We start from the raw sequence: 15,981 nt of genomic DNA on the forward strand, positions 1-15,981 counted from the left end.
TTCTTGTAAAGGAGCTACTGTATTGTGAATTGCCAGGACCCTGGTTTGGGAAGCGTTCTCTCAATTGGAACTCACAGACTGTGGAGTGAGATTTGAACACACTTCACAGGACAGGCAATGCAGGCCGCTTTAAAGTATTGAGGTGAAAGGTCAGTGCCACATTGTGTACAATGCCTACTGTTTAGGTATCGTGGAAAACATTAACCGAACCCTCACAAAATACTCTGGGCTATTCACATCATGAACTGAGCACTGGGTGCCAGGTGAGATCACCAGTGCATGCAGTATATTGGTGCCCAACCTTCCAAAGGCACAGGTTACAGAAGTTACAGCTGGATTATGACAAAAACTGCATCCCTCATATCTCAATACTGCCAGAAGTATAGATCCCCGTTAGCAATGTCACTGCATGAACTTCTAGCAAATGTCCAAAGCATCAAAAACAAAATGGAAGAACTTAGATCTGCACTTATCTACTGGAGGGAACTGAGAGACTGTTGTGTGCTCTGCTTCGTGGAGACTTGGCTCACCTGACTGTGCCGTAAAGCTTGTGGGTTCTCCGTACACTGCACGGTATCCTCAGGGAAGATGAAGGGCAGTGGGTCTGCTTCCAGAGTAACACTCCCTGATGCTTACACGTAGTGACCCTGGCAAACCACTACTCCTCGGACCTGAAATACCTTACAGTAAAATGCTATCACTACTACCTACCATAAGAGTTTCACCACCACAATCCTGACAGCCTACATTCCACCCCATACGGATGTGAAGAATGTCTGGACAAGATTTATGCTGCCACAAAAACTCGAGACAAAATTCCCTGAGGTTCTATTCATTGTGGCCAGTGACTTCAACCAAGCCAACCTCAAGCAGGTGAGGCCAAAATATGACCAAAACATCTCCTGCTTCACCAGGGGACAGAATATTCTGGACCACTACTACACAACCACCAAAGACATCTATTGCTCAGTATCCCACCCACACTTAGGAAAATCTGACTACAGTACTGTGTTCCTCTTCCAAGGTTACAAGCAGAAGCTGAAATAGGAGAATCTTTCATGAAACAAAGTACAGTGCTGGTCCAAGGCAGCAGAATACTGTCTCCAGGACTGTTTCAACACAGTGGACTGCAACTAGACAAGTATGCCACCACTGTCACGGACTTCATTAGCAAACGTGTGGAAGACTGTGTACCAAAGAAATCAATCCAAGTATTCCCCAACCATAAACTTTGGATGAACCAGGAAATCCACTCCCTACGGAAGACCAGATGTGCAGCTTTCAAGTCAGGTGACCCTGACCAATACAGAAAATTCAAATATGACCCCTGCAAAACCATGCGGGAGGCCAAGAAGCAGTACCGGACCAAGTTAGAGGCCCAGACTGATCAAACAGACTCCCTCTGTCTATTGCAGAGCCTAACCGACATTATGGGATACAAAATGAAACAGTGTAAGAAAGCAGACAATGACACATTCCGCCCTGACATGCTCAATGCTTTCTATGCTGTTTGAGCAGAATACTACCGGTGTGGCGACGCCTGCTACAACAGCCCCAGAGACACTTGAACCCTCTATTACCAATTCAGAAGTCAAATCAGTGTTCCTGGGAGTCAACCCAAGGAAATGGCCTGGATGGTGTCCAATGCCTACTGAGCACTCGGATCCTGTGCAGACCAACTGGTGGAGGTATTCACTGACATCTTCAACCTCTCCCTCCTACAAACCAAATTCCCCACCTGCTTCAAGAAGACGACCATCATCCCTGTATCGAAGAAAACACATGCAACATGTCTTAATGACTATCGCCCAGTGTCTGTGAACTCAGTAATCATGAAGTGCCTCAAGAGGCTGGTCATGGCCCACATCAATTCCAGTTTCCCAGCCTGCTTCGATCCCCTACAATTTGCATACTGACATAAAAGACCCACAGAAGATGCCATATCCCTAGCCCTGCACTCACCTCTGGAACATCTGGACACCTATGTCAGACTCCTGCTCATTGACTGTAGTGCTGCCTTCAACACAGTTATCCCCTCCAGACTGATCTCAATCGCTTGGTCCTAGCTCCAGTCTCTGCTGTTGGATCCTCAGCTTTCTGACCCATAGGCTGTAATCAGTGAAGATTGGTAACTGCACCTCCTCAACAATAACACGCAACAATGGAACCCCACAAGGATATTTCCTCAGCCCCCTACTGTACCCCCTGTACACCTATGACTGTGTCACCAAATTCCAAACAAACACTAACTACAAGTTCGCTGATGACACCACTGCAGTGGGACAGATATCTAACAACGATAAGTCAAAATACAGAAGAGGCATTGAGGGCTTGCTGACGTGGTGCATTGGAAACAATCTGTCTCTCAACGTCAACAAAACTAAAGAACTGACCATCAGCTTCACAAAGAAAGGAAGAGAACACATCCCCATTTACATCAATGGAATTGAGTTTGAGAAGGTGGAGAGCTACAACTTCCTCGAAGTAACAACAACCAACAATCTTTTTTTGACTTCCCACATAAATGCAACAGTCAAGGCGGCAAACCAGCACTTCCTCAGGTGGTTCAGGAAATTTGGCATGATCATAAGTTCCCTCACCAACTTCTATAGGTGCACCATTGAAAGCATACTGTCCGGGTGCATAATGGCCTGGTATGGCAACTGCTCTGCCCAGGATCGTATGAAACTACAAAAGGTAAGTGTGCACACCCCAGATGATCATGGAAGCCAACCTTCTATCCATGGACTTTATTTACATGCTCGCTGCCACAGAAAGGCAGCCAAGATCATTAAAGACCCAACACACCCTGGTAATGACCTCTTACAACCTCTTCCATTGGGCAGAAGATACAGAATCCTAAACACGTGCACAAGCAGGTTCAGGAACAGGTTCTTTCCGGCTGTTATCAGACTGTCGAATGGACTCTGGCCTCAAATAATGTAATCCGCAATGTAACCTGTATATCCATTGCTTGCTCTTATTTGCCTGCCACTGCTTGTCAACAAAGCTTTTCACTGTATTTCAGTACATATGACAATAAAATCAATTGGCAGGGTCGAGGGTCAGGTTGCGGTCCGAAAGTACGCCAGAACCACTCTACAGGGGATGTTACTATATAGTGGACAGAACCAGATTGGTGTGGATGTATGCAGTTCAGCTGCTGCAAATATGGGACTGAATTGCTATCATTGGTGATACTTCCATAGGGTAAGCTTCAGATGATGACTCCTGAACTTATCTACATTATCCCAGATAATGATGGAGATACCAACATTAAGACTACTAAGGTTGGGAATCATCATGACCCAGATTGCAAGTAGCACTCCAGAGAGATCCTTCATTTCATGTAATATTAAGTTCAATTATGTAGACTTCCAGTATGCACAGTCATGCCTTATAGAGTCATGAAGATGATGCTAAGGGTGATAATTTTCAGATCTGTGATTTAACCTATGATCAGACAAATCATAAAATCTATACAACGTGGAAGCAGGCTATTCGGCCTCTCGGCTCCACACCAACCTACTGAAGAGCATCCCATACAGATCCAACCCCTACCCTATCTCTGTAACCCTGAATTCCCCCTGGCTAACCCACCCAACCTGTACATCCCCTGGACACAGGGCAATTTAATATGGCCAAGCCGCTTAACCTGCACATCTTTGGACCATGGAAAGAAACCAGAGTATCTGGCAGAAACTCATAAGAACATGGGGAGAATGTCAAACCCCACCCAAGGCTGGAATTGAATTGCCATCCTTTGTGCTTTCAGGTAGCAGTGCTGACTATTTAGCCACTGTGCCATGCCAAAAATCTTTACAAATTAGTTAGGAATTAGACATGACGACAGTACTTCAAAATAATAATAAGGATGTTGAGGCAGTGATTTAACAGGCTGATGTGGAAGCATACAGGTCAAAACCAAGGGTGGATTGGAGCAATTTGTTGGGGCATGAGAAGGAAGGTGAAACTGGACATTGCAAACTAAAGCTTGCCACTGAACACTTTGATGGAAAGTTCAAGATGGGAAAAGGGTGTACAAAATTTGTGATCCATCCAAAAGGAGGACAGAACATAACAGCCTGGTGTCTGAGGGGAAACAGAAGGGAGCAGATAGAGCCCTCCTGGAGTGCACACTGCTTCTACTCAGTCGGAATGGAAGATCAGGTCGTGTTGGTCTTGACATGATGAAGGAGATTAAATGAATGTGGGAGGTGAGGCCTGGGGAAGGGATGGAATGGAATGGGAAGAACTGATATGCAAAAGGGTATCAATCACTGTCGGGTGAGAGAAATATACACACTGGTCATTATATAGAACCACCTTGCTAGGAACACGAACTTAGATCTGCACACCAGAAAAAGAGGGGAATGTCCCTGTTAAAGCATGAAAAGCCACAGTGAAGCTGACCTCCTTTGCTAACAAGACCAGCAGTATGACCAAACACTCCACAGGATACTCCACCATAAACGGGCCAAAGAACGGACATGTTGTTGTGATACTGTCCCACTATGTAAACATAAATGGTGCCAGTGATGATTAATTCAGCAGATATGGGGCTACCCCCAAGATGCAAACACAGACCAACCTAAGCAGTGCAAAATCAAATGCTTCATCAGGTTGTAAATGTACTTTGGGAACAAACTGGCTGTTCAATAGATCAGGAAGAATGCATTAATAGTTGGAGACAAAACCTCTCTCTCAGGACGTAAATATGTTAAGAATATAACATAACATCAGGACATAATTCATAAATAGCTTAGGTTTGACTATTTAGGATAAATCAGTAAAAATGGCTAGAAATAGGTTACAATATTAAATGGAAAAATGTGGGCCAACAATATTTAAAGAAAGATCAAATTATGAGCATTTGCAAGATACGTTGAGGGAAATAAAATGGCATGCCTACTGCATGTGAAATTCTGAGAGGATATAAACCACATTTGGAATGCATAATTTAAGATTTTAGTTGGCAGAGTTGGGTGGTGAAACCCTCCAATGAATTGTGGAAGGATGATTTTCCTTCTGGGTTACTGTTAAATATCTTATGTTCACAAACCACTGATAACTGGTGGTCTGGTGCAGGTACATTCTGTGAAAAAGGTGTAGTGTCTAAGTGAGGGCAAATCTTCTTTGTCGAAAAACTTTGGCGTAGAAAATCAGGGCTATACCTGAGCTAGTAGACTGGATTGGTGGTTAGGCCTGGATTTGTCTGGGTGTACTTGGAAAGGGCATTTGTTTGCCCATCCAAAATTGGCACCAACCTGAGTGTTCACGTCAAATCATGGGGACCCAGGAGTAGAGCCCCCATATAGTCATCAGCAACCACTCACGAACAGTAGTTTGTCCACCCAGGAGATTCCATGCCACTGGTCATGGGGTCTGAGGGCCCTTGCATGACTGTTGAGCCTAATCCTAGAATCCTAGCTCTGACAACACATTTGGCAGGTGATTCCCAGAGGTGGAATTGTTCCTTGACATTGAGCTTGTTGACATTCCTTTCACCATGTCCTTTTCCATACTTCTTGCAAACAGATGTTCTCAAAGAATTGTTCCCCTTCCTATAGGAGCTTCCTCCAAGTTGGTTATCACCTAGTCAATTGGATAGTGCTATGGAAGACCCTGTCAAAGATTGCTGTCCAGAGAAATTCATCAACAGCTCCAGGTTCCTTCACAGTATCAATGCTGGTCCTCACTAACTGTAATATTACAGATGTCTTTGAGGTGAAGACATGGGTCGTGTATTTGTCGTGGATCATTTTTAATTGGACTTCACAAACAGAGTTTGGGGCAACATACCTCCAGCCATTTTTTTTTAAAAGGGACTAGGTAATAAATGCCACAGAGAGAAGTGGGGAACAGTGAGTAAATAAATTTAATCTTTCCCTCCACTAAAAGCTAGTAAAGTTACAACATAGGACTTTCCAGCTAAACTAAACTGAGAAGCAAGGCATATTTGGAGAAAAACAATCCCTCAACTAATGGATCAGATCAAAGTTCTGTTCTATAGACGATCCAGTTGTGGATGGTGATTGTCATTTAAGCGACTGAAACAGAGGAGGAAGCTATATTAACATGCCCACCTTCAGTAATAGGTTAGTTCAAAAGACTAGTCTGAAACATTTGTGATCTTCTTCAGAGACGGCAAATGGTTGATCCATCTTCGCCTCTTAGTGAGGTCCCCAGCATCTCACATTCCAGTCTCTAGCCAATTTACATTGTATTATCATGTGCAGAGAATGACATGACCACACTTTTTTTCTGGAATGTACAAGAAAATTAACAATATATTTTACTATGAGCCTGAATTTCTTGTGATTTGATTCAATTAGCTGGATTACAAATGCCCCACCCACCTAAAAGTGGCAGGGACAGTGGTTAGAAGGACAAGTTATTGAGTGAGTTGGCCCCACAGAGATACCGATCCCCTTCAGGCCCCATTAGCAATTAAGTTTTGGTGAGATGATCCATGGTCAAACTTCCCAACCTGCCACTAAGGTCCTTAACTGGTCAGTTGATGTCCAACGAACTGCCACTAGCCCAATTATCTGACTTCCCAGCAGCTAAGAAGTGGCTGTTTTCCTGACTGGGAAGATAGGACTGCAGCCAAGTTAGTTTGCCAGAGTCTGGGAATATAAATGGGGCAGAGGATAGCCAATGGAAGCCACCACTCTTAGCTCCCAGTTGTGAGATCCATCCTATGATTTATTCTAGACAATATAATTTACGTTCTGGCTGGTCCCAATCTTCACAGTTGCTCTACAGCCAGTAGACTGGGCCTCTGAGCAGTCTTGGTAGCTGCAGTGTCTGATTGGATGGCAGCTTCAGGTACTGTGGGGTGTGACTTCTCTTACATCACCTGATAGTTTGGGAAGCCTGCTGTTTGGCACATGACCTGACAAGATCTCCACTACTGGGGACAGGAGCTCTCTCTCCTTAATAATGCCCCAAACTAAAAGGAAAATCCCAGTCAATAAGAAAATGTGGCTGTCTACATGTTATACAAAGAACATGCAAAGTCTCAGAGGACTGTTCTCTCATTAGTTTAGACAACTGATGGGGAGTTTAGCCTGAGGGTCACCATGCTTCGGGTGCAGGGAGAGTTAAGGAGAGTCCTTTGTGGAGACCTCAGCAAGAATGGGAATTGAACCCACCCTGTTTTGCAAACTAGCTGTCCAGCAAACTGAGCTAACTTTAAAAAGTCGTCTAGATGAGGAATTGAATATTTTTGAAACAATTTCTTAGATCAGCATGTTACAGCACCAAGCAGAGAAAGAGCAAGATTATACCTGGTTTTGACCAACAAGATAGGTTTAATTACTGACGTAACACATTCCCACTGTAGGCTATTACAGAAAATATGGAGGCATGGGATTGAGGGTGATTTAGCGGTTTGGATCAGAAAATGGCTAGCTGGAAGAAGGCAGAGGTTGGTGGTTGATGGGAAAAGTTCATCCTGGAATTCAGTTACCAGTGGTGAACCATAAGGATCTGTTTTGGGGCCACTGCTGTTTGTCACTTTTATAAATGACCTGGATGACGACATAGAAGGATGGATTAGTAAATTTACAGATGACACTAAAGTCGGTGGAGTTGTGGATTGTGCGGGAGGATGTTGCAACTTAGAGAGGGCATAGATAAGCTGCAGAGCTGGGCTGAGAGATGGCAAATGGAATTTAATGTGGAAAAGTGTGAGGTGATTCACTTTGGAAGGAGTAACAGGAATACAGAATACTGGGTCAATGGTAAGATTTTGGTAGAGTGGATGGGCAGAGAGATCTTGGTGTCCATGTACATAGATCCCTGAAAGTTGCCAGCCTGGTTGAGAGGGTTGTTATGAAGGCGTACGGTGTGTTAGGTTTTATTGGTAGAGGGATTCAGTTTTGGAGCCATGAGGTCACGTTGCAGCTGTACAAAACTCTGGTGCGGCCGCACTTGGAGTATCTGGTCGCCGCATTATAGGAAGGATGTGGAAGCATTTAGAAAGGGTGCAGAGATGATTTACCAGGATGTTGCCTGGTATAGAGGGTAGGTCTTATGAGGAAAGGCTGAAGGACATGAGGCTGTTTTCATTAGACAGAAGGTTAAGAGGCGACTTAATTGAGACATACAAGATGATCTGAGGATTAGATAGGGTGGACAGTGAGAGCCTTTTTCCTCGGATGGTGATGGCTAGCACGAATGGACATAGCTTTAAATTGAGGGGTGATAGATATAGGACAGATGTCAGAGGTAGGTTCTTTACTCAGAGAGTAGTAAGGGCATAGAATGCCCTGCCTGCAACAGTAGTAGACTTGCCAACGTTAAGGGCATTGAAATGGTCACCGGATAAACATTTGGATAATAATGGAATAGTGTAGGTTAGATGGGCTTCAGATTGGTTTCACAGGTCGGCGCAACATCGAGGGCAGAAGGGCCAATACTGCGTTGTAATGTTCTATGTTCTACGAAAGCATCCTTGGGTAGTAGCAAAATAAAATGATTGATTTTTACACACAATTTGTTGGGAGAGAAATGTTGGTCCAAGTCTGGTATTTTCAATTTAAGCAAGAGCAATCATGAGCATATGAAAGCAGGGCCAGTAGACGTGAACTAGTAATTTAGGTTAAGGGACAGCTTATCATTGTACATCTGTTGAATGATGTATGTTGTCCACAGAAATGTGGAAGAGCAGAACAGTGGATGAAAACATTACTGAAGGGTAGAATAAGATGCCATAAGGCATTTTAATATCTCTTGCATTTCTCTTTACAAATCAAATGTAATCACTTAGGATCTTGGCCAGCATGTAGCACTGAGCTCTCGGTGTTAGGAAAGTGCAGTTTGGAGTTCATACGGCCGAAGGGAAAAGAATTCTAACTGTAGACATCATGGCTGAGGCTCATATTGAACATTTTTGAAAAATAAAGACAATTATAATTGAATAAGGACACAGTGCAAAACAGAGACAGTAGCACACCCAAAACATTCTGTTCAAAACAACTCTCCTGGACAATAGCCTGTATATGTAGGAATAGCCCTCCTTCCCGCCTTACCAAAATACAGATAGAACGTACTGAAATAAATGCACAATGATATGACCAGAATGGGTGGAGTACACTGTTAGTAGAGTCCCATTATTCCACAGTTCAGAATGTAATACACAAAAATATTTTACTCAACTCCCAATATGGTTAACCACATGCTTTCTCTAAATTAGACTTTGAAAAGATCCAGTAACCAGGTTTCTTAACAATCAATTCAAAAACAAAACCAGCCAATGAAGATTCAGAGTCAGATAACAGGTTGTAATAATAAAGTATATAAATGTTTATCATGCTAAATAATCCGAAACACACAAATATACACACACACTGCAGATAAAAAGGGAACAATGGATTTTTCTCTGCAGAATTTCACTTATAAACAAAAACACACTCTGACCAAAGAGGGCTTTCCATGAAGGAAAAATGCAATTGGCCTAGAATGTTCAGAAGACCATCATTATGGAGTTCTTGCATATGCAGTCAACGCACTAATCATGTATGGTTGTCTCTGTGGGTTTTGGCAAACTCAAGTTTGGAAATAAAATATTGACAAGTTCTTTCACTCTTCCAGAAGAACAACTAGGTTTCAACTGGCTTACACCACTCAGCTGTTTCAGACAGTTGGCTTCTTTCAAACAAATTTCAAATAATCAGACCCTCCATGCTCAAAACATTATTCAAATAGCCCCAACAAAGGACTCTAATGCAAAAAACAATGATCACATATGTCATAATTTCCAAGAAGCCTTCTTTAAAAAGATTTTAATGTCCTCAGGATTTTCAGTCACCTATTTCCCAAGCAGTACCCCCAAATCAGCCCAGATTCTCTCTCAACTTGAAAAACGTTCATCTTCCACACAATGCTTCAAACGCAAGTCCTCAATGACAAATTAAATATCGGGTGAATTCATAACACCCCGGACATAGCCCCTGAGATTAGGAAATGCTCATGTAAAGTTGATCTTGTACAGCACTGGTGGAATTGATGACACCAAACCAAATTGGATGACTGAATCTGAAGCATTACCTTCTGTGTCAAGGGACAAGAAAAAGGGTACAAAGCTGCAGCCCACACAGATGTCACGACTGCAGCAGGAAAAGGTGAGGCACATGAAGTTATGTACAAGAACTTACTCGGCAAATTGACCATCCAGGAACAAGATCGTGTGTGCATCTCAGTAACCAGTGTTAAGAGAGACCGTGGATAAGGGACTAGCGAGGGAATGTATAAGATAGGGTGGTGACAGGAAAGGGTTAAGAGAAGAGACATGCAGAGGAAGAGGTGGTGCAGATGTCAGAGATATAAGAAAGGAGCTGGAAAGAGAGAAAAGTTAGCAAGGGAGGAATTAAAAGAGAGAGAGGCTGGAAAAAGTGGTGATTGCATTTCAGTAAGAGGGTCAGAACGGGCAAGATTGAGCATTAAGCAGTGAGAGATGGGGAAGAGAGGAACGACAGGGTGAAAAAGGATCAAGAGAATGAGATACAGTTGTAAACATGAGTGGTATGATAGAAAGAGTAGGAAAGGCAATAGTATAGATAGAATGCCAAAGTGGCGTAGAGTTCAAGTGTCTAAAACTATATTCTGAAAGATGTTGAGAAAATAAAAAAAGGGTTCTTTTTGCTTTCAAGGCAGTCAGAGTATCTTAAGGCAAAGGGAATTAATTAATGACCATTCTGAAATTCACTTAAATGTAATTAAATCAGTGTGAGAGTTGAAGCTTCCTTTCTGGCAGAGTGATTCTTCAACTTGCAGTGATATTACTGAAAGGCATTTTAATTTAGTGTATGTTACACTGCACAAAGGAGAGGGCCCAAAATAAAGTCACCCAGATCTGAGAAAGGAACACACCAGCCAAGACTGAACAATTAAAAATTTACAATTTCTTCAACTGTATGTGTAAATGGCACACACCCTATCACACTACCTGCATCTGGAACTGCAGAAAATGCAGTCAGTAAATTCCCTGATATAAAACAGATACTTGTCAATTAACCATGATGGAACAACTCATTTCACTTCATAATCTTGTTACCCAGAAAAAGGCAACCATTACCCAGTAAGATGTGTGCTAAACTCAAAGCTAAGGCCTAAGTGTAAAAGTGTGTCAGTCAATTTGCAACTGATTTCTTTGAACAATTCCATATATATTCATTTGCATGGAACCAATGAAAATTACTCCCTTTTCTTACTCTGTAATGAATCTAGCAGAAAAATTTATTGAAAACAATTCTTTGCTAGGGTCTTCATTGTATAATCCCATACCCTAGGCTGGTAAAATTTACTTTCACGCAGATATTGCATGTAAATCTTTTAGAATTGATGAACAAGTTCATCATCTGAGGAACATGAAATGTGATCAGTTAACTGTAGTTTCTCTTGTAAATTCCAGCTCCCCATCTCCCTCATGAATAGCTCCACCTGCCTGGACCACAATTATCATATTTATCAAATTCTGTATTGTGTAAACAGTATCATAACCACTCCAACAAATCCTAAAAGAGTGGCTTCCCTTGTGCTTGTATTAAAGTACACTTCAGTATTAAGCTTGAAATAATAACAGAACGTCTTTATTAATTGTTGCTGGAATGATCCAGTCTTCACAAAACCTCTTTCTCGAGTTCAGAAAGCACAACAATAAAATTCATTTAAGCTTTAAAATTTAATGGTGAGGTTGAAAAATAATCATATTTCTACACATTCCTTGATGGCCCATGTCTTCTCAAAAGAAAAATAAAAAGAATATTTTGTAAATACCTTCACAGAATTTGTTTCCACTGTAGGAACTGGGACTGTCTGAACAGTACTTCTAGAACTTTCTTACACTTCGCATTCAAGCAGTTTTTGGAATATCAACCAGTCTTGAACAGGATAGTTTACCTTTCAACACTGACAAAGATTTGTACAATTATCATAACGAAACAGTGTACAACCAAATTACAACATGCTTGAAACAGTTTCCGGGGCATTAGCCGTCTTTCAGTCGAAGCAAAGATCCAATAAATGCCATCTTAGTATAAACTGGCAGAGGAACACTGCAGTAATATACTCATTGTACTATGGACTGACAGCATGCTAGTATGCACCTGTGCCCTGCATGTCACTGTCTTAGTCTTTGTTTCATGTTGGTAAAATGCTGTGAAAGGCAAATGCCTGTGTAAAACCTTTTTTTCTCACAAAAGAATATACCAACCATTCTCCCGGAAAAGCTGACAAAGTTGACATTGGTTAGTGGTCCCAACAAGAGTCTGCTTTTCAGCCAGTGAATGATTTTGATTTTGGGCAGGAGTGCAGGTGAGAATCGAAAGATGGGAGAACGTTGCTTAAAAACTTTAAAATTCAGCACAATGTCTGTTATGAATTTGAAATGGAAGTCACTTAGAATCTCTTCCGTTTGATGATCTCTGGCTTCCAGTTGACTGGATGAGTTTCTTCCGTCTAAATCAAAAGGAAAAGAGAAATCGTTGTTTAGTCACAATAAAGTTAGCACAGAAACAATCCTTACTTAAAATTTTGTAGAACACCTTTGGTATCTGCCAAGAGCCAATTTTTTGTCTCTCCTTTTTCTCACCTGCTTGCTATTACTTGGTAGTGTTTTGTGAAAATCCAACACTAATTTCCAAACATTGTTAAAGACATTTATCTCAACCACATCAGCTGTCTCTTGAGCCCCCTGTTGTCTCTAAATTATCTGACTACTTGCCCAACATCCAGCACACTGGCAAAAATTTCCATCAACTAAGTGTTGCAAAGGACAAAGCCAATTTCTTCAGCTGCCAACGCAAATTCTTTTCAGAATACTGAATCCACTCTGATCTTTGGCAACCGTGTGAGGCTGTTCACAACCTATGAAGTATTTTGAGATGATCTTCTAGTTGTAGATTCTAAGAAAAACTGAAAGAATTGTGGATGCTGTAAATCAAGAACAAAAACCGAAGTTGCTGAGAAAGCTCAGCAGGTCTGGCAATATCTGTGAAGAAAAAGCTCAGACTTAACGTTTCAGGTCAAGTGACCCTTCCTCAGAACGTCATGACCGGACCCGAAAGATTAACTTTGATTTTTTTTTTCTTCACAGATACTGCTAGACCTGCTGAGTTTTTCCAGCAACTTCAGTTTTTGTGTAGATTCTAAGACTTTATTCTAAAATACAGCATGTCAAGGTTTGCTCAACTCATTACTAACAGAATAGGCAGACCAAAGCCTGACAAATGAAATATGTAAATAATGATACAGCATAGAAAATCACAAAATACACCAAGCAATTAAAGTGTTAAATGTATTTAAGCAGTCTGAGAATTTAAAACATTTCTCATAACCAGGTTCTTGGATAGCGCTGCTGATAGAGATGCCCTAGCATCCTTCCTAATCTGGCACCTGTGAGATTGTTTACTTTAAATGAGACTTCTAGCAAGAACAGACTGTTATGATCCTCAACCACTGTTTGTGCCTACAATATTTTAACAAAGCACAATAGCAGCCTATTTTCTTACAGCTGCTGAGACTTAAAATGTATTTAAAAAAGCAATATTTGAATACACAAGAGACAGATAGATCAACCACTTCATGGGGAATATAAAAGGCTCAAGTTCAAAATCAAATTTCCCACTTTAAAGGTTGAGACAAAGGCACTCTATACCATTTGGAAATGATTCCAGATTGAGAGTATCATTTAGTCCTGAGTATTTGTTTGAATATCAAATTTTTTGTTAAAGAGGATTTAAAATTTGCATTTAATTTTAAACTAACTTTGTCATGCTATAACTACCATCAGTTACTCTATGATAAACATTTCCTTGCAGGACCTAGTCAAAAGCTAGTAACGCCTACGGTTTTTTATTGACCAGAAATTTCTCTTAGCTGAGGGTCTAGTTTTGCAATGAATTTGACTCCATTGGTTTACCTTGCAATGGGGTTAAGATAGCAGAACGATTAAAAACATATCTTAGTAATTATAAGTTCTTTCAGGTGCACATTATTCTACATTACTGAATTAGTTAGTCAATGTCTTATTTTTCTCATAACTGGGTAACTCAAATTTATTAACGTTTTAATTTAAGGCTCATCATACCTTTAATCATAATTTCTTCTTACCTTTAGTGAGGTTGTTACTTGCTTGCCGAGCTGGCTGGTTATAATTCAGATGTTTCATCATCATGCTGGGTAACATCATCAGTGCAACCTTTGATGAAGCGATGCTGTTCTCCTCCACTTAATACCTGAGAGATCTGGTCTGTTGAGGCGTTTTGTGTCATTTCGGGGTTTTTTTGTAAGAGTGTGTATATGGAGTTTAATTCCACACGTTTATTGACTACATTGTGGGTGGAGAACTGGGCCTCTAGGAATTCCCATGCATGTCTATGGATGGCTTGAGCAAGGATGGTCACATTGTCCCAGTTAAATTGATGGCCTTTGTTGTCCGAGTGTACTAAAATGAGGGAAAGTTTGTTGTGTCATTTTGCTGCTGACGGTGCTCATATATCCTGATGGCTAATTTCCTTCCTGTATGGTTGAAGGCCATCAATTTAATTGGGCCAACGTAAGCATCCTAGCTCAAGCCAACCATAGACACATGCAGGAATTCCTAGGGGCCTGGTTCTCCACCCACAATGCAATCAATAAACATGCGGAATTAGACCCCATACACAAACTCTTGCAAAAAAGAACTAAAAATAAAACACCTCAACAGGCCGGATCATATAAGTACTAAGCAGAGGAGACATCGCTTCACTGGAGGCTGCACTGGTGATGTTACTAGCATGGTGATGAAATGTCTGAACTATAACCAGCCAGCTCAGCCAGCAATTCAACAACCTCACCCATAAATCTTCGCCAAAACCTTAAATTACCTTTAGTTATTTTCTGGTTCATTAATGAGAAGGAATTAGAGTTAAGACTGCAGAGCCGTAGTCAGGGAATCTCTTCAAATGACTTCTCTTCCACTCCAAGAAAATCCCACAATAATCTAATTATCCAATTCACCACTTACATGGAGTCATTGTGATGTGAGCAATGTTAATTCAAGAGTATCAGGCACAGCTTGGAAATAACCCATTGCTCTCTTTCAATTGGGAGGGAAGAAATTGGCACAAGACAGCCTTTTAAAGAAGACGAAATAGAAGTTGTGGCAAATAAAGGACTCCATCTCAGAATTTATCTTTTGTTTTCCAAAATCAAATCAAAAATGTTTGACATATTAAAATATAATCCAGACTGTAGTTTTGGAATTATATGGCTCGAATTTTGAATACATCAACATTAGGAACATTGCTATGGAATATAATAACTTCTGTTTTACTCTCCTTTTAGCGTAAAACACTCTTACACACAAAGGTATAAAGACAAGCTTTTTAAGACTTTCCCAAAAATAATTTACAGATGTAGTATTACAGATATAACAACGAACTATAGATAAATTAGTGCCATGGATTAACATTCATCACAAACTAGAATAAGACTCCATCACAAATACAGCTACTAGATAAAGTGTTTTTTAATCCCAAAAAACTGAACTAATTTGAACAGAGATGCTAAGACAAAATTGTAGCATGTATGACCTGCTGTTATTAGTTGCAGTAATTCAGAGAAACAAATACTGAACTGTGGCATTTAATCATTTAAAAACAAAATCCTCCTTATTAAATTAAAAAGATTAAAATCAATACATACAGCAGCGTCATCTTCTTTGTAGACTTTAATCGTTTTATCAGCTTCTGCTGTCAGTAATCTGCTTTCCGACTGGTCAAAGGTACATGCAAAAATTCCAGATTCACTGTCTAAGGAGCCTGGCTGCACAGCAGCATGTATTCGTTGGAAGTTGTAACCAGTTCTCCAATCCCACAGGTGCATGGTACCATTATCAGCTGTTAAAATAAATTTCACATAAAAACTGGCCAGACATAAAGCAGCTAAATGCAAAAAATCTGAAAGTTTCTGACTTTACATCTTTGGCTTGAA

The 15,981-nt window shown here is 40.9% G+C and overlaps 1 protein-coding gene across 1 annotated transcript in view; it reads right to left on the minus strand.

Moving 5' to 3' along the window:
* Nucleotides 1-11,670: 11,670 nt before the first annotated feature.
* The window catches only part of plrg1 (pleiotropic regulator 1), a 32,420-nt gene continuing 28,109 nt past the window's right edge, over nt 11,671-15,981 (minus strand). The window contains exons 14-15 of the mRNA XM_048540725.2: nt 15,694-15,887; nt 11,671-12,465 (exon numbers count right to left, since the gene is read on the minus strand). Coding sequence (XP_048396682.1) covers nt 12,406-12,465; nt 15,694-15,887 — 254 coding nt within the window. The 3' untranslated portion in view covers nt 11,671-12,405. The remainder of the gene's footprint in view (nt 12,466-15,693; nt 15,888-15,981) is intronic.

Source organism: Stegostoma tigrinum, chromosome 1 (genome assembly GCF_030684315.1).
Source record: "Stegostoma tigrinum isolate sSteTig4 chromosome 1, sSteTig4.hap1, whole genome shotgun sequence".
Lineage (NCBI taxonomy): Eukaryota > Metazoa > Chordata > Chondrichthyes > Orectolobiformes > Stegostomatidae > Stegostoma > Stegostoma tigrinum.